Here is an 18,700-nt window from a genome sequence, read left to right on the forward strand (position 1 = left end):
GGTGGGTAGTCGTGGTGGCCCGGGAGGTTGCTACGCCGCGCCCCCCCATGATTTATGGCCTAGAACTATATATATATACTTCTAGTACACACTAGCAAATCCTAACATAGAAAGGTATAAATCCTATCGAAGGTTCTCGAGCTTTCCACTGCAGATATCCAAGTGAATGCCATCACGACCCTGCGCCTTTAATTGCCTCGGTGGCATAACTTCGAGGATATATATATATATAATGAGTGGTTCGCAATGCCTATGGCAAGCTTATCGAGGTCACTATGTAATCCTAAATCTGAACTGATAATGTTATAATTAGTTGGTTCGTGTACAGATGACCTTCTCCATAAAACATGTATTCTGGCTTTGAGCGACAACTTGTGTTGAGCGGTAACATCCCGTTCTTGAATTGACAGGAGGACATAGCCCGACTAGCCCGTTACTGCCGTCGGGTATCTATGAGGAACGCCTATTGGTACAGTTTTTCGTACAGTAGTCAGAAAGTTGAGTTTTTGAGAAAGCAATTGTACAACCGAATCGTATGAGGAGCACTTTAGCGGATATCCCACCAATTAATATGCAACAAACCCGAGACTATGATATTCGGATGACTTGTGGCTCGTCTGAACGTTAAGCTTCTCCATAGTTCGCAGGCAATCAAGCAGTCGACATGGTTTCCGGCTGCTGCATAGTCTTGTTCGGTGGTTTCTAGACATTTGGCGAGTGGAAGCCTGTATTATTTATCAACGGGGGTACTAAAACAAAGGAGGAAGAGACTCTTGACCTATGAATCACTAATTATATATTGTGTAGAGTAGTATAGTGTAGAGTGTTGGTATATTCAACCCCAACTTCTATAGATTAGAGAGGTTCCACACTGAGAAAAGTTGCTAATTGTACGAGCAGATAAATGTACTCATTCCTGTCCCTCACTTTTGAGCTGATCTTTATATTCTGCAGCGGGTAATAGTGAAGTAACTTCGTTACTACCTATAGTTTCTCTTGGTTCACTAAAAACATAGTGTAATACAATCACAAGTGGTGTATCACGGCGAAACTTGTGATATACAATAATTCCCTGTGAGATAAAGAATGGCATGATGCGAGTGAGACGATGAGGACAGAGCCTAAGCGCATGTTGATTGGTCGGACATACATTATCACTCGACGAAAATATGACAGGTGGCAATTGTTGACTTCGATACAAGAGTATTGCGAGTTTCTAAAATTAACCGGACGCTCTGTTGCAGCCACTCAAACCAAATAGGTCACAATCAAATACCTACCACCGAGCCCATATTAAAACCTAAGATAGTACAAGCATAGAGAATCACAGATATAACACCTCTTGGCTTTTCCAGCTGTGGTTGCGTTGTGGTGTTAAAGTTACATTCCCATTACAATATTTGGTTGTAACGCAGTGTCCGGTTAATTTTGAAAACTCGCAATACCTACATAGTCGAGCAATTCTCGAACAGAAAAAAAAAGATAAAAAAAGATCACGGTATTTCAAATATAAAGCATAGCGTTTAAAGTGCGTCTATAACGTTATTTAGGTCATCTCATTATTTATTTGGTAACTAAGGAAATTCTCAGTAATTGAGCAGTGGTCATGGATATTGATGTAAGTAAACGAGTAGGGGGGGTAAACGGTGAAAAGACATGAGTGTGAGAATATTCGGGCGGTGTATCACCTTTCCAACTATTGCACTCAATCTTGTTTTGCCAAAACCCTGATGAAATTCGTTCGCTTCATAACAAAAAAATAAAATGCTTTTGGAACCCGTTTATTTCAAATTTTTTTTTGATAGATCCCCGAACCCCCACCATACAAGAAACAAGAACAAGAACAAGAAAAGTACACAAGAAACAAAATTAAGCAGAGGCAATATCCTTCTTGAGGGTTCCCAAGAAAGCGTGCTTCTCCTCTTTGGTCTGGTACTGTCCGTGACCGAACTTGGATGAGGTGTCGATCCATTTGAGGTCGACCTTCTCGAGGGATCGGCGAGAAGTGTGGATGAACATGGATTTCCTGAGGGTCATGACTCTCTTCTTGACACCAGGGCATGAACCCTTGATCATCACAAAGTCGTTCTTGACCTCACCGTAGTGGGGGAAACCACCAAGAGGAGTCTAAGGGGTTTGTTAGCTCCAATATCAACTATTTTGAGGATAATGTGCTGTTTTGAGGACTTACGATAGTCTTCTTGGTGACGTCGAACTCGGTAGAGGCGTTACCAGCATCGCCAGCCTTTCCGATACGGTAGATCTTGTGGTTGACGGAGGTACGGTGGTGGTAACCGTCTTGACCAGCACGGGCAACAGTCTATCAAATATCGTTAGTGGATTATTTTTGGGCAAAATTTCTCCAAACTGGAAATTTGACGCACCCATTGCACGTGAGCCGGATGCCAGGCTCCAATACAAGCGACCTTCCTCAGACCCTTGTGTGTCTTCCTTGGCAGCTTCTTGGTGCCCCATCTTGATGTAACACCGGAGAAACCGTGACCCTTGGTAACGGCAATAACGTCGATCATCTCATCCTGCTCGAAAACATCGCTGATCTCAATTGGCTTCTCGAAGAGGTCGCGGGCGAAGTCGACCTTCTTGTCAACGGTGCCACCGTTGACTTGGATCTCCATAAGGTGGGCCTTCTTCTGCTTGAGAGGAGTGAGGCGGACCTGGGAGTGGGCGAGAACACGGACGACGGTGCAGTACTTCTTGATACGCTCAAGCTCAAGGGCAATGGCCTTACCCTCACCAGCGTGCTTCTTGGCGTACTTGGTGAAAGCCTTCTTCTTTGACTTGTACCAGTTCTTGTAGAAACGACGGCGGACGGCATCTGAGAGATGCTCAGCCCAGACGGTGGTCAAAGAGCGGAGACCACGGGGAGTCTCGATGTATCCGACAACACCGACAGCGATCATCTAGAACGCATCAGTCTGAAAGCTCCCTCCAAAATCCACCAAACCCTTGGAAAACATACAGGAGGAGTGTCAATGACAGTGACGGCCTCAACAATCTCACGCTTGTGCATCTTGGCACCGGGTCGGTCAAGATCACGGACAATGGTGGTCATACCAGCCTTGTATCCGAGGGCAGCGGTGAGGTGGACAGGCTTCTTCTGGTCATCCTTGGGGAAGGACTAGATGGGAAACAAAAGTAATGTTAGTGACCAAACTTCCCTTCCCTCCTAGCTAAAAGCAACCTCTTCTATGCACTTCTTACCTTAACCTTTCCTCTGTGACGGGCGGCACGCTTCCTGGGGAGGAACGCAAGAGAACCGTGTCTCGGAGCTTCCTACAACACCATCAATATCCATTCCCAAATCCATTGTTGAACCATTCCGTCGATCTTTTTCAAGGATTTATTTTCGGCGGGTTGTGGGTGAACATACGAATTTTCTCTATTGAAAAAAAGTCAAAGTTAGCATTAAAACCTCCAATTCGAGAAGATGAGAATAACAACTTACATGGGACATCTCGAACTATTTCTGGTCGGTTGTCGAATTTGATTGTTGTCGTTGGGTTGAGATTGTGAAGTTAGAATATTTGCCTCATGGAAATCGCTGTAGTGGGGCGAAATAGTGTGGGTGTGGGTTGTGCTTAGTCAATGGGCCTAGGGCTGCGAACCAGCAGTCACGACTGAAGATGAAGAAAGTAGGGTAACCCTAGCTGTGACAATGGGGAGTAAGCGTGTAGACGAATAGATATTACAGATCGTTTATACATGATGTTGTGCGAAAACGCATGTAGGCACATTTGATTACTCTGAAAAGCACGCCTATTCTACTTTGTGCTCGATTCAGAACTACAATTCACTTATCGAAACCCTAACCCTGCACCGGTTGTTTCAGTACCTACGAGCTATCGAGCACGGGTATCGCGGTATCAGTTGAGAGATAAGAAAATTAAGCGCCGACTCTTACACCCTATCGAATTGGTAATTCTCCTTCTTTCTATCTTTTTGGGCCTGGGTTTTACAAAACACTTATCGATTAACTAGACTACTAAGTAATATACACCAATTGCTTCCTGAACACCCATCCCCAGCACAGCTGTAAGAAAGAAAGAAAAAAAAGAAGAAAAAAACGAGGTCAAAAACGCCAAATATCGCCTACCCAACCTGTTACTCCCTCGAAAGATCTACATGCCAAATGGCTGGCTTTCCCTCAGGTCTGCCACTAAACCCTCAACATTACTCATGAACTCCCCAAGCATCCTTTGCTTTTCTTCGGTTGTTTTCTCCAGTCTGATGTCATCCTTCCTCCTGGATGTCCTGGACGGTTGTCTGTCACCAGCAGTCTTTTCGCCAACCTTGTGCTTCGATGGCGTGCTAGATTTATCCGTGGATCCTGGCGCCGTCTCAGGCATGAGATAAAAGTACAGGAATTCCAGTATCTTCAGTTTGACTTCTCTAGGAGTGTCGCGACGCTTGAAGAGTGAGGTAACAGTTGCGAGGCCATCAAGGACTTCGAATGTCTGATAAGGAATCAGTATTGAAACGTTCATGCAGGTGGTGACTGGGGGGAGGATGGAGTTACTTACTCGAGTATTCGCAGGGTTATCCAGTAGCGCGCATACAAGCGTCAACAGAGTTGCGCATTGGACAGGCCCACTGTTGTCGGTATCCAGGAGATCCAATAGAACCTACAGATAACGGTTCGTCAGCATGCCACCTGTTTGAGGTCGTGGGGGATTCAGCGGACTAACATTCATATGAATTTCACGTGCGAACAACTTTCGCGACGAAGGATGGAGCAGTAACAACCCTTGAATCAAGTCAAGGGTAGAAAGAATCAACAGATTATTTTGACCACCTGCATGTTCCAAACGTCAGTTATTGTCTAGATCTACGCGAATTTGAAGGGTGTATTTACTAGTCGTTCTCCCAAGCAAACGTTCTAAGCATGAGATTAGGCGTATCGTGACTGCAGCCGCATTAGCCTCCTTATTATTATTTATTTCCCTTGTTTGCGCATCGACAAAACTCACCATTATATTCAAACCCGTTCTGTAATCTCATGAACTCTTTAAATACAACATCCTTTGGCCTGCTGGCCACAGGTTGGTTCCCAACTGCAGCTGCAGGGTTTGAACTCGGTCTCTGTTTATCACCGTGACTTGAAGCACCAGTGTTTGCGAGGCACATTTTCGCTAGAAAACCTTCAAGGCATCGTAGTCCCTTGCGAATGTGCACCGGATCGTAGGAGGATAGGAGGTCAAAAGATGTAGACAGGAGATGCTCCATTGATCTACGTTTCGGGGTGGATTAAGTTGGTTTTGTTTTGTTTGGTGTTGGTTTATGCGTGTGTAGCAAAACGCGTAAAGTGGCGGCAGCAGCAGCTATGCGGGTAGCTAAGCAGAGTAGATCGATTTTGTGTGATGGATGTAAGAAGCTGAGTGAGATAAATCGATCCTATGGGACGATATGTGATGGGATGGGGATGAGGTTGGGGGGGTATGGAATATGATAGGGGGCTTTCACTCGGGAATGGAGAGAAAAGGAATAGAGCTACTGTAGGGCGCAGGCTGTAGGTGCTTATGTGCGTGATGCGTGAGATGAGTAGCGGAGGGCTGCAGTGTCAACAAGCGCCAAGATCAAGGGGCGGAGCCTCAGTTCACGTTTCCAGGACAACTGCTGATCGGCCTGGTTAATGCTTGTGGTGATCAGTCTAAACCTTCTTAAGGTCCACAAAACACCTCGAGCTTTCGAATCGTCCTGTTCTATTCGCTGCTAGCACCCCGCTACCAACTAAAATTATAATAATTGTTTCATTCTTACCGCATTCACCCTTTATATATTAGCCGTCGGAATATCCACCACTCATAGCTCAGGTGTGACATTAAGGGAGAGGCTGGGTGTGGGATACATCGAGTTTTGGATTGTTTTGATATTGAAAATCCGGTAGATATTGGAGTTTTTACCCGAAAGGTTCTACCCTTTTCGAAAACCTCGCTCAAAAGGGGACGACGGGTGACCTTTTGCATCGTCTGATACCATTTATAATTACGTTCCGGTTTTGGATTGATAGATACATGTCTTTACTGGAGTGTGATCGCTGATTACGCATGTTTGTATATACTTGTTAAGGAGCATAACGATTTTGGTTATAAGGTACATCTCCGCCCCTTTTGTGACTTCTCCAGGTACAATACCAATTCGCCCGTTCTTTGTTATTTGAAAATTCTCGACCCTTTGTAGAGTCGGCGCGCGCGTGACGTAATTATAGGGCTGAAAACCTACCGACTGCGATGCTGATTGCGTGCAGGATCATTTCAAAAATTTCTGCAGAGCTGACAGATTGATTTACTCACATCGTTCGTCTGTCTCTAGTGGTACTTGCATTGGTGCAACTGGACTGATTAGTTATGATCAAAACAAACAAACAAAATAGCGGGGTAAACTCATGACAAAAGAGGGTCTTATGGTGTTTTGATCATTAAACATTAACTCAGACATTTAGGAAATCCTAGCTGTTGTTTTATTTTAACCGGCTTTGTCATAGTCACAAGCCCCGATAACGAGATTAACTTATGCGAACATGATTATGAATGCTGTTAAATTCGACATTCATTAATCGTTATTCGATATCAATCTTTCTCGTAAAATCACACCAGCGTATTCGAAAGTGGCAATATTAATACTTACATGCAGTCATTTTATCTGATAACTATGGCTAGCAGGGGCCATGAATATCATACCTTACCAAGCACCAATCCTCATTAAGGAGATATCATGCGGTGCCATTAATTCAAATCAGTGTACTATCAACATGAGCGGTCGAGTCCCCTCCCTGGCCATTTGCTAATCCTGTCCTGGTACAATTCAGAACTAAAAAACCTAGCGTTAATAATGTCCGTCTGAAATTAAGATAACCACTCTGACCTATAGCCCTGTGCGGTTTTCTGGTACCAGTAGTTGACATACGTATAATATAGACCTAGTCAAGGGCTCCTACTTACTACTCAAAGCTTAAGAGATAGAAGTATACCTCGTCATTCAGCTCTAGTATGTTGTAAGCCTCGATGTTGTCGTACCAAGGGCTATCTGCATGAGGTAATGTAAATATATGATAGGTTAAAACCACTAGGAAGAGTTGAGCGGATGCATCTTGTTGAACACCAGAAGTTTTTGTATTTTACTGGTCGATCTTGAGGGGTTCCCATGGCCGATTCAATTGTTCAAGACTCGAGCCTGGACATGGGTTCGCTAAATCATAGAATTTCTTTTTCAAAATGAGCGATGGCAGTGTTCAAGCCAATGGGGTATGACTGGTAGAGAGGATGTATAAAATACTTGGCCAATCAAGAGAGGTCTTATCTTATTCGATTAAAGCCTTGATGACTATTCGTAATCGGTGATAGGCTTGTGGATTTATGTCAAAGATCGAAGCTCCACTAGCCAGAGATCCTGAGCGGTACATGTCGTGGGGTTTGAAGATCCCAAGGACTGGTGTAGTACACGCCTAAATGGCTAAAAATAAATACCTTCAGGAACGAAATCAAGTTTAGCGAAAACTATGTATATCTACAAAGAATACTTAAGCTTATAGACAAGAAAACCTTAGAATCCGTCAGGTGCACGTCAAAGGCTCTAATTGGACACAGAACCCCAAGAGACCAAAAAAAACCGAGAAACATGCACGGCAATGCATGTATTTCTTTCATAAGGTCAGCGTGTAGATTTTGAGATTGGTAGATGGGGCCGATACGATAAAAAAAATTTGAATTTTTTCTTTTCTTTCGATATGAACCCATAGCATCTATGGGACTTTACCAACCGGCTCCGGGTATGGGCTATTGTAATGCAATTTAGAAGTCGGCATTGCATGCATCTATCGCCATAGATAGCATTTACCTCCACACATATATTCCGTAAGGCTATGCTGATACTAACCAAGTGGTGGACTCATATCTCATCCGAACACCTCGCAGGAAGTAGTTAAGCCTTGTAGCGAATGGTTTTAATGGAATCTCGATGCCTGGGCGATAGAGTTTGCTCGTATTATAACCATAACCACTTGTGGTTCGCCAACTGAGCGAGCTCCTGTTATGTTCTTTAGAATTTACCGGAACCAAAAAAAATCGGATCTGCGGAAAAGGACCCGGTGAACATGGTTACCGATTTTCATCCTCACATCCCGGTGGATGGTTAATGTACCTGTCAAGATCCCTGAGTGAGTTGATCCGTAGAGGGTGAGCTTAGGTGATCATCGAGGGAAGACGATTACTGATTCCTAAACTTAAGCTTCACCCCACACAAAGTTATGTACTCTACCCAAGCTTGGGATTGAGTTCAGTATACGACAACATAATTTAAAATTCTGTCTTCCTTTGTCTTCGTAATGCACTCCCATGAACCCCCCTTAGTATGCAATAGCCACCCGGCAAGTACCCGGAGTACCTAGAGAATCTACCTGCATACATGCGTTCCCTTCCTTGGTCACTGTCATGACACATTGGTGACCATGTAGCAGGGCTTAATTCTTGCAAGAGAAGCTTTCCTGAGGAGCTTGTACTTCGACATTTCCAGGTCAGTTGTCTAGTGCAGCCTCGATTTGTATGGAAGACGTACTAGTGTAGTGATCGTTCGGCTTCAATATTCTCCAGCAGGAATGTGCATAGTGACGATGTATTTTTTTGTGAAGTTTTCGAAAAGTCTTTAGGAAGGTTACGTTGGTGCCCAGTGTCTCCACGTGCGGGTGCCTGCCGAAGAACGGCAGGGGCGGTTTGACGTCATAGCTGTACGTCACTGAAACCGCGCTAGCTACTCCCTGCAGGCGGAACCTTGGCACCATTTCAGGGGCGCTTCAGCCCGTTCGGTATTGGCGTGCGCCAGGCCGGCCCCGATAAGATACCAAGCTCAATAAGAATCTGATCTGCGAATTTAACGGGACGTGCCGGAACACAGGTTCTTCAAAATACTCAAAGTCCTCCGCTATCCCGCGGCAAATATCACCAGAGTTATTACCCTCTTCAAGGTGCACTGGCCTTCTCAGCCCCTTTCACAAACTGGATTTCGCGATTGTACAAAGGTATGTTCGTTATGGAGAAAACCCTCATACATAACTGCAGGGAATCACTCTATATTGTGCGTTCGCGCTTAGCGGGTGGTCGAGCATCTCTTTATTGCTGATGCGGCATTTTAGGTGCCTCAGAAGTAAAAGATGAGGATTATATCTGACACAGCCTCTTTTTTCTGACAGGGTAGCTATTTTTCCCAATCGATAGGGAACTTTGACGATAGATTCCCCTCTCTTCCCCAGCCTGTACCGACGACGGCTGATCAGCAAGATGTCCACTCTTTTTGCTCGTTCCGTATCAAACCAACCGAGATGGATTTATATGTATGAGCAATCAGGGAAGATTACAGTTGGATCTTTCAATCTGCCTACCATCGGTCTTTTATGAGCCTTTCCAGGCACGGTTTTTTCCCTTTGAAACAATTTGATTCTTCCGGAGACGCTTGCAACATTTATTTATGCAAAGCCCGGCTCAATTTTTTTTTTTTTTTTTTTTTTTTTTTTTGCTGCGGCCCCGCGGCATGTTCACTATAACATAAGTTGCCAATAGCTGGGATAAGTTGACGAGCGATTTCTGACGTTGGGCTACGACGCGCCACAACTATAGCTAGGTTTTTGCAATATCAACTAGGTAGGATGTTCAGATAGGGCTGGAGTAAGAATTAGTGGCGACGGTGCCAAAAAATACACTCGGATGCAAGTGCAAACTAGAGTACAGTAGAGTTCCTAACCGAATCAACGACGTGTTGCTTTTTCTAGATAATTGTGCCTTGATACCTACCTAAGCACATCCATAGCAACGCCAGAAAGTAGGTAATCCACACTTTATTCATACCCCAATTGTATTTCATCTGGCAGACGGCAAGCGGAGAACAAGTGTCATTGGATGCTACATGCATGTATTAAAGATCTCAGGTTGCCATCGATATCGTGCAGGTTGAAGCAGAAAAAAATGATACGAAATCATATCCTAGCTCCACCGGCTCCATACAGAATAGGTTAAACCCTCAGTTTTCCAGGGTCCAACGGAACTTGGCTAGTATGCTTTGAGGGTCTGGCCAATTTGTATCGTCATTTTGCATTCAAGGAATTGCCGGTACAGATACACGAGGAAGGGGTTAGAATTAGTGCTTTCTGTTTCGTGCGATTTTCTGCGGGCTTCCAATGCATCTTAGAGGGGGGTACATGATACATACATGTGGTGTAGTTATCGTTGGCTCCACCCGATATGTTGCAGGGTTTTGCTTTGCTGTTCTGGGAGGCGGGGTGGTGTTGAAAGGGTTCCCATATCAGCATGTAGCTACGATGGCCATGATCCACTAATATTATTATTGTACGTATTTTTACAAAACCGGGGCTCAGTCAATGGTGATATAAAAACCCCCGCTCGCCCCCATTACTGTCACCTCTCAACCTTTACCCATCCACCTTTTAGTCTACGGGTTGTAAGATCTGTAAACTTTATCAACCACCTCACCCTTATCTCTCTACTTCTCGCCCAACTCATTATTCGAGTACCTGAGTTTTCCCTTATAAACTTTAGCCACCTATCACCTAAAGAAAATCAATATGGCACCTGCTGTAGTAAACACCCAGCCAATTAATGCCCCCGAGCTTGAAAGAGCCAAGCCCCATACCGGAGAGATCAAGGTCCAGGACCTTAGAGTACCAACAAAGAGCTTGGAATATGCAGATGGGGATCTTGGGCCGAAGAGAGACATTATCATCTTCTCAGGTGTGTTGTTTTTGGGTGAGAGCCCGTGCTAGAGAATGTTTGTTAACGAGCTTTCTAGATTTCGATGGCACCATTTTCATGCAAGACACTGGACATATCTTGTTTGATGCCCATGGCTGTGGTGCCAAGAGGAGAGAGGAGTTGGACGAGGAGATTAAGAATGGTGTAAGGTCATTCCGTGAAGTCTCCGAGGAGATGTGGGGAAGTTTGAACGTTCCGTTCGACGATGGCTTCGATGTCATGAAGGGAGCTCTGGAGATCGACCCTGCGTTCCTCGAGTTCCACAACTTTTGTATCAAGAACAACATCCCATTCAACGTCATTTCGGCCGGCTTGAAGCCAATCCTTCGCCGCGTTCTCGATGAGTTCCTGGGAAAGAAACAGGTAAGCTCTATCCACCATTCCTTACTGTTACATCCGGTTAACTCTTGATTCCCCCCCTTAGTCGAAATTCATCGATATTATCGCGAACGACGCCACAATCAGTGCAGATGGATCACAGTGGAAGCCAGTCTGGCGCCATGATACCCCACTCGGTCACGATAAAGCAGCTTCAATCCAGGAATACCGAACTATCGCCTCCTCAGAAAGTGAGGACGGATCATGCCCTCTAATTATCTTTGTCGGAGATGGCGTTTCAGATCTTGCAGCGGCCCGTGAAGCAGACGTCCTTTTTGCTAGAAGAGGATTGAGACTTGAGGAGTACTGCAGGGACAATAAGATCCCGTATATTGCTTTCGATACCTTTGCCGATATTCAGAAGGAGATTATCAACATCACCCGGGAGGACCAGAAGGTTACCAAAGGTTATGGAAAACCTGTCCAGTACAACGTGAGTATAATTATCTCTAAAGACTTGAGTAACTTTTTCTAACTTTGAATCCAAGCCTCGCGCCAACTTTTGGAGAAAAGCCATCAAGAAGAAGGCGGTACCTCGCTTTGTCCGAAATGCTTCGAAAGAGGACAAGCTACATCTCTGGCCCGAGACGTTTTCCGTCAAGGAGCCTGCGGCCAAGGATTCTACCGCTTCATCAAGTGCTGAGCCAGCCACCTCCCAGTAAATCTGCAGTGGGATCACAGAGATCGATATATTGTTTTCAAGAGGTTTAGCGATATGCCCTTGTGTTTTTTTTACAACCTTCAAGACCTTGGCGAGGTGGAATTAGACAACCTCTCACGTTGATGCGAATTTTTGTATTTCATTTTAGTTACCTGTTCCTGGTATGGGATTCTGGCGTATTGGGTTTCATTTTTATTGTACTGTCCGAGTTTATGTGCTTATAAAGAAGTACACTATGAATCTACCTTGGGAAAAGGAAGGATTGGAACTAGGAAAAAAAATAGTGAATCATTCATTCATATCTACAACCTTTGCGCTTCGACATTCATGGTCCGAATATGTGAATGATATCAACAACTGACCGACTAGATAAATTACCGGGTATGTGTACGAGGTACATATGCAAGGACGGAATGGTGAGGTGTTTTGCCCAGCTGTGTGTTTTAGGAATGTACAGTATGCATCGGCTGCCAGCAAACGAACGAACAGACGAAAAGCGAGAGCTAGAGAGATACATGTGAAAATGTATGTATCCAGGCTAACTATGTACATGATCCTTAAAGCTGCAGGCACTACTGACCAAGAATACTGGCGAGCAGTGGCCTTTTCGAGTGGCCGACTCTTGCTTGCCGGCAACGTTGCAACGTCGCGGACTGATTCGCTTTTAGCCATCCTAGCCAGTCGGTGTTTAAACGTTTAATGATATCAGATGCGGGGCTTCTTATGTGCTGTACACCGTCTCATCGGGTATCAGAACTGCTAAAACAGCGGGTATGGCGTTACTGCCTTTGGTATAAATCGTTTTTGTCGAATCCGCTGTTATCGCTCATCTTTTATTTCTGACACTCGTTTCCAGCTGCTTTTTACATAGAAATACTCTCATCATGGAGTCTCTAATATGTTGACCCGGATATACTTTATCTTACTTCGCCATCGAATCCAATCGAGCCCCGCTTCTTGAACACGGGGGTGGGATCGACCGGCCGGGTTATCTCGATGCAATAACAAATTGGTTGGTAAAACTTTCCGGACTTATCTCTGAGTATGTAGGATGTGGCAAGTATCTCAAGTTTTGCATGAGTGGGGGTGATCCGGTCTTCACATTTGTCAATCCGGGAGCTAGTGATGGATCGTGACGCTGGTTTGGAGGGGTTTGGGAGCGCTTGGGGGGTTTGGGAGATCCCCCCTGAGCCGCAATTGAGCACTACAATTCGGGTAATGATTTGCTGTCGGGATTTTTGCCTTGAAATATGAGTAAACCCATAGTGCTCTATATTCGGACTATCTCAAACCCTAAGTACGGGACGGAAACAACGTTTAGCTGCATAACGAATCCCTTTCTGATATTTATATATTGTGGAGATATTGTATTGACTTGAGGCAGTCTCCCATAAAAATATTAACATTGCATGGTGAGTAATTCGCCCACCGAATTGGCCGGTCGAGCTGAAACTGCCCTTAAGATTATATCATAGAAAGATATGTACCTGTACGTTTCACGTCACGTGCATAATGTGGGATGAAGGGACAGGATATAGTAAACCTGCAGGAAGAGATCACGGCAGATAATAGATCAGTATATACCATAGTAATATCACTGTATCTCGGGCTATATGGGAGAGTTTATGCTTAAGTACTCTAGCGACCGGATTGAAGCCGCTCAGACAAAAAAGGTAATTGATCTGAATACTGCAAAAAACGTGAGCTCTTAGTCGTTGTTGAGCGGCTTCAAACCGGCCGCGCGAGTATGTACTCGCAATTTCATAGCGTTTCCGGACGCAACTGCTATTGCATACACAGAAAAAAATCGCCAAGGCTATCTTTTGTATGGCATGCAATAGTGGTCGCGTCCGGAAACGTCAAAAAACTACGAGTAAGTGAGTACATGCCCCTGAATCCTATACAATTGTTTTATCATTCCCTTCAATACAATGAAATGTTTTCAAGTGTAAGCTTTTGATTGGTGTTACCAATTATGCATATATGCACCTACATTGTAGAGGTATTATAAGCAGCCACGTGGCGTTCATATATAGCGCTTGATAACCAAGTGCTTCCCACACCTAGCCTTATTCGCTTTGGATTCTGGGAGCATGGATTATCACTCGTCCCTTGATTTGGGCGTTATAAGTTTTTAATTTAGATAGAGGTGATGAGGTGTTGAGTTACAACGTTGGAAAGCGCGTGGTTACATGCTTATTTCGATGGATTATTCGGCAGCCCTTGATCAAATAAAAGACATGCTTAGGAATCAAATTAAATTGACACATAAACTTCATCTTAATGTCTTTTCTCATTCAACTTGTATCAACCCCAGCGTCTTCTGTACTGGCGATTACTAACACTACAAAAGAATCTTTTTACAAGGCCTCGTGAACAGCAATAGTTACCTAAGGTGGTCTATAGTGGGTACGCTGACGGCTGAGGTCTGGACCTGACTGATTGATTAATAACTTATTGTTTTGGGGGGTCCGGAACCTTATTCGTTGTCCACATGAATAACCTGAACTATCGTTTCATCAATTGATCAATCATATAGAATACAGAAGACCTCAGCTCATCACAAACATGATAGAAAATTACAGTTCTTTCTATACGCCCCCAAAAAACCCGCCTTGAAATTACATATACATATTTCCAGCAAAAAAATAATTAAAAAAAAAACCGCTAAGCAGATGAAGGGATTATCTGGACACCAGTTTTTCGAAACCCGAAACCCGAAGGGAGATCTGGACTTTGTGCCCTCGATTATGGCATCTCAACTCTCTCTGCTGGTGGCGGTAGATACTCAGTGCTTCTTGAGAAGGCACCAGGGCCATATCCCATTTTACTATCTCTTCCCCCCAATTCGTGCAATTCACCTCCCGCCCCGAGCTCCTGTATATGATCAGGAGACATTGGGGGGTCGAGAAACATTGGGGGGTCGATCTGGACTTTTTCCTTTTGGCGGCGACGTCGGCGCATGAATAAGAAGCCGATTGCTCCGGCTAATAGGGCAAGCAATCCACCGACAACACCACCCACTACAGCAGGCGTCGAGGATTTGGTTTCATCAGAAGATCCCGACGAAGATGCCGAATCCGAAGTGCCTGATGATGAGCTCGAGGACGATGAGGACGATGAGGATGATGACGCTGGACTATCTTGACTTGTCGTTGACACACCATCACTAGTGAAGAATATCTTCTCAACAGCTGGGTTGGTCCAGGCGCTCGGCTTATTCTTGTCCTTATCTGGGTTCCCGCTCTCATCACCGCCGATCACATCTGTAATGGCCTTGGGCAAAACATATGCAGCCTCAGATGAATTGAACTCGGATTTCCAAGATAAACTGGACGTATCAAAGACGAATAGCGGGGATGTCTGGCATTGCGATATTGCGGAAGAGCTGAATGCGCCGCCAATTACTGCCATTTGTCTATTGCCGATAATTTGGCATGAATGGGATGTACGCGCTCCCGCAATATCGTCATCCGAATCAGCAGTGTTGTAGACCTTGATCCATTTGAATGAAGGCAACGACAGTATCCAGAGATCATTGTAGGATGACGATCCTTGGTCGGCGACGGATCCGCCAAATATGTAGATGTTGAAAGAGGACTTGTCGGGGGCGGCTTGAACTACTGAACAAGCTTCCACTCGATTGCTTGGGATATCTCCCTGTGAATTAGTGCCTACGGCAGCCTGAGAGTACCAAGTTGATGAGGCAATATCGAAGAATTGAATTTCAGCAAAGCTCGCCTGATGATCCATGTATTAGCCAATGTAATATCAGGATAAAGACGAATCAATATTACCATATTCTCATAGGTAGCGGTAGAGCTACTGGTCTGAAGGGTTGGTCGCCCACTAATTGGTACCAGAATTCCCGATTCCCCGACCGGTACATATACCAACGAGTCATCCACAACAGTCAGATTTTTATCCGACTTATTCTCATAAGTCACATTTCGCGTAACTTTTGTCTCCCAGTCAAACTCAATAAGATCGGGCCTTCCAGGGGCGCCCTGTATCTTCCCTAGCGGATAATACCAGGGATCACTTGTGGTTGCCTGGTCCTGAAACCCTCCAAACGCGTACGACTTTTTTATTTTTGGAGCATTGGTGGATCCGCCTGATGCGAGTCGATTCACACTGCTATCACTTGAGGCCTCCTTCCACGATGTTTCTGAGGTGCTGGGATCAAGCTCCCAGAGTCTGAAGGTTTCCTGAGATTTCTCTGTTTGCCAGCCGCCGTACTGGAAGAAGCTATTTCCGTCGCTCCAGGCACAGGCCTCGTTAACATTGGTGACATCGTCTGGTTTAGAACGGGTGTTTAGTGGGGGTGTATCGATTTTCCAGGAGGATGATAGGTCGATGTATTGGATGCTGTCAACTATCCCACAAAGTTAGCATAGTCGTGGGTGTTTGGTCAGCCCAAAGAGACGTAGAGCTAAGACGACGTGCATGCTTTGTATTCCTTGGTAGAGCTGTTGACAAGATTTTGGCCGCCGTTGATGTAAAGCCTATCCCCTACAACCGTAGCTATATGGATTAGGAACGTTAGTATATACATCCTTTTGAATGTTTTATCTAGAGGGAGACCTATTACTTGAGCTCCATCGTCTACTGCAAAGATCCTCAAGATCTGTAGCTAATGAGGTATCAAGGAGCGATATCGATATTGTAGCCATGAAAATGGCGAATCTGTTGAGGACCACCATGTTTGCTGTATCACTGAAATTTGAACAATCAAAAAGTGAAAAGTCGATCGAAGGGTGTCAATTATATCATCGACCTGGTTATCCAAACATCTCCTTTATACGGGCCTGGGGAGCCCTACTGTTCCTAGATTAAAGTCAGGGCACCCGCCCCCCCGCCTCGTGCAGAATTGCTTGTAATTTCCCCAGGGGGCTGAAGGGGTTAGTTTATGTGGTGCGTTGTATATGGCTCGGTATATACCGCGTATGGGGGACAGTTGGATACGACAGACGAAAAGGCTAAAGTTTATACTCAATCACTGACTTTGGAACTTACCAGATACATACTAGTATTGTATATTATGAAGAGGCAATGCTCGAATCAATAGTTATGTAGATAGGCGTTTGTTTTCTGGTTTGCAACGTGCAAGGGCCGGCTGCGGCTGGCGATTACAGTAATGCATTAAAAGGGGAGTATCAAATCACGAAATATAGTATGTTACTCATGCACCAACAACTGTATCTACAAATAGCATACTGCGGTATTCTTTGTACAAACGTGCAACGAATAATCTGGAGTAAATACTGCCAAAAAAAATAGCTACATACATGTAGCTAATGTGGTGTAAAGTAGCTGATTTTCGAATTTCCCGAGCGCTTACCAAAAAAATCTTCGTGGCTAATTGATTAGCTAAATTTACTGTTAATTGTTGGAGAAGGGTTTCGCAATCTCTGCCTTGCCACGGTTAAAATGGTGGTTTATAGGATGTGTCACCGTGTAACCTGGATTTTGAAAAGGTTATATGCACAACTCCGTCTTGGGTTGCACAGCCCTAGAATGAAGATTGAAGTTTGGTTATCGCCTTTGTCTTTGTCGATGTCCTATGACTAGCCCAGGGAGTTAGATACCTGGTACTGTTCTGGCACACATAACTGCGAAACAAGGTATCTATCTTGAATAGATCAACTACATACATGATCGGGTACCGTAGGAGCTACCAGTTGCCTCTTAAGGGTTGGATCTGCGAAAGTAATTATAAGTTAGCTGTTTTTATTTTTGGGTTCGTTACATGTAGTTTAGTGATATATCGCTCTCTGCAGCTTGCTCTCCAGCAACATGTAACCATTCACATCCCTACACGCCAAACGTCCAAAGTTACAGGGTTAGGTATCTGATTTTTTTCCAAAAAATTTAGCCCCTCCCTTACTCTACTTTATCTACATGCTGTACTTATTCTTTTTATTGCCGGTACATGTATCTTATGTGCCAACATAAACGAACATTCCCCCTCAGTTACAGGAGAAAGAGGGTAAAACAAAATATAGGGGAAGACAGCCAAGAAGGTCAATTGGAATACCTATTGTCGTTGATTGGATGATGCGTCCGGTGTGGCTTACAGATGTGGCAGGGAGCAGAACAGGTAGAGTACTTCGGTATCAAGGGTAAGTGAGTAGAACGTGGCAGCGTGGCTAAAGCTGTTTTGCTCGCGAATATGAACCGCCGCGTTCTACTCACTTACCCCTGATACCGAAGTAAAGCGACCGGAATGATTTATGGAAAAACGGGGGGGGGGGGGGGGTGAAATTGTATGGCGAAATATCTGTACACCATATAACTGGTTTTTCCATAGATTATTCCTATCGCTGTACTTGAGGATGCAGGTACGGTACCACAGTTTCAGCCTTGCGATGTCAACACCATCGGCCCTATGGCTTGGTATTGACATCAGGAGAGTGCCTCGGTCGACACTGTATGATCTAGAAGATTAGAGTTAGAGGTAGGACAGATCTTAGGGGTACATACGCGTGGGGTGAATCGTGTAGCTAATTGCTTCATCATTCAATTACATATTTATGCTTTCGTCCGAACAATGCTGACGCGGGGTCGTAGAACTTACCTAGATCACCATAGTATTGGACGAACCCCATTCGAAGATCCAGAGCCTTGGATTAAGCATTCGCCTACCATGAGCTTAATCCTTCATTGGCAGCACAAAACACTCTATACCTCGTGTCTGCACTCTAAACCTCGTGTCTGTACTCTAAGCCTCGAGTTTTGACGAAAGATTGGCCCCGCCGTTAGAATGCACATATGTTGTGCTAAGATCAAATGCTAGTAGCGTCTCGAGGCAAGGCAAAGCCAGAGGGGGACGGCTTTCAAGCCGATTGTGTGTAACTATGGCATGATCAAAAAAAAAAAAAAAAAA

At 44.7% G+C, this 18,700-nt stretch overlaps 5 protein-coding genes across 5 annotated transcripts; 1 reads left to right on the plus strand and 4 right to left on the minus strand.

Moving 5' to 3' along the window:
• Window positions 1–1,869: 1,869 nt before the first annotated feature.
• LAJ45_08411 (uncharacterized protein) lies at window positions 1,870–3,475 on the minus strand (the record flags this gene model as incomplete). The annotated part of the gene is made up of 7 exons (XM_046117961.1): window positions 1,870–2,127; window positions 2,192–2,320; window positions 2,385–2,921; window positions 2,981–3,139; window positions 3,223–3,294; window positions 3,392–3,400; window positions 3,467–3,475. 7 exons carry the CDS (start codon window positions 3,473–3,475, stop codon window positions 1,870–1,872), a joined length of 1,173 nt encoding a protein of 390 aa, XP_045968887.1.
• Window positions 3,476–4,139: 664 nt separating this feature from the next.
• LAJ45_08412 (uncharacterized protein) lies at window positions 4,140–5,145 on the minus strand (the record flags this gene model as incomplete). The annotated part of the gene is made up of 5 exons (XM_046117962.1): window positions 4,140–4,475; window positions 4,542–4,643; window positions 4,707–4,813; window positions 4,874–4,924; window positions 4,989–5,145. The coding sequence occupies 5 exons, from the start codon at window positions 5,143–5,145 to the stop codon at window positions 4,140–4,142; spliced, it is 753 nt and encodes a 250-aa protein (XP_045968888.1).
• Window positions 5,146–8,476: 3,331 nt separating this feature from the next.
• LAJ45_08413 (uncharacterized protein) lies at window positions 8,477–8,794 on the minus strand (the record flags this gene model as incomplete). The annotated part of the gene is made up of 2 exons (XM_046117963.1): window positions 8,477–8,508; window positions 8,572–8,794. 2 exons carry the CDS (start codon window positions 8,792–8,794, stop codon window positions 8,477–8,479), a joined length of 255 nt encoding a protein of 84 aa, XP_045968889.1.
• A 1,794-nt stretch (window positions 8,795–10,588) lies between these two features.
• LAJ45_08414 (uncharacterized protein) lies at window positions 10,589–11,815 on the plus strand (the record flags this gene model as incomplete). The annotated part of the gene is made up of 4 exons (XM_046117964.1): window positions 10,589–10,754; window positions 10,813–11,138; window positions 11,200–11,586; window positions 11,642–11,815. 4 exons carry the CDS (start codon window positions 10,589–10,591, stop codon window positions 11,813–11,815), a joined length of 1,053 nt encoding a protein of 350 aa, XP_045968890.1.
• Window positions 11,816–14,562: 2,747 nt separating this feature from the next.
• LAJ45_08415 (uncharacterized protein) lies at window positions 14,563–16,517 on the minus strand (the record flags this gene model as incomplete). Its single annotated transcript, XM_046117965.1, has 4 exons — window positions 14,563–15,555; window positions 15,612–16,189; window positions 16,261–16,338; window positions 16,406–16,517. 4 exons carry the CDS (start codon window positions 16,515–16,517, stop codon window positions 14,563–14,565), a joined length of 1,761 nt encoding a protein of 586 aa, XP_045968891.1.
• Window positions 16,518–18,700: the final 2,183 nt, after the last annotated feature.

Source organism: Morchella importuna (assembly GCF_003444635.1).
Source record: "Morchella importuna strain M04M26 chromosome Unknown Morimp01GS029, whole genome shotgun sequence".
NCBI lineage: Eukaryota > Fungi > Ascomycota > Pezizomycetes > Pezizales > Morchellaceae > Morchella > Morchella importuna.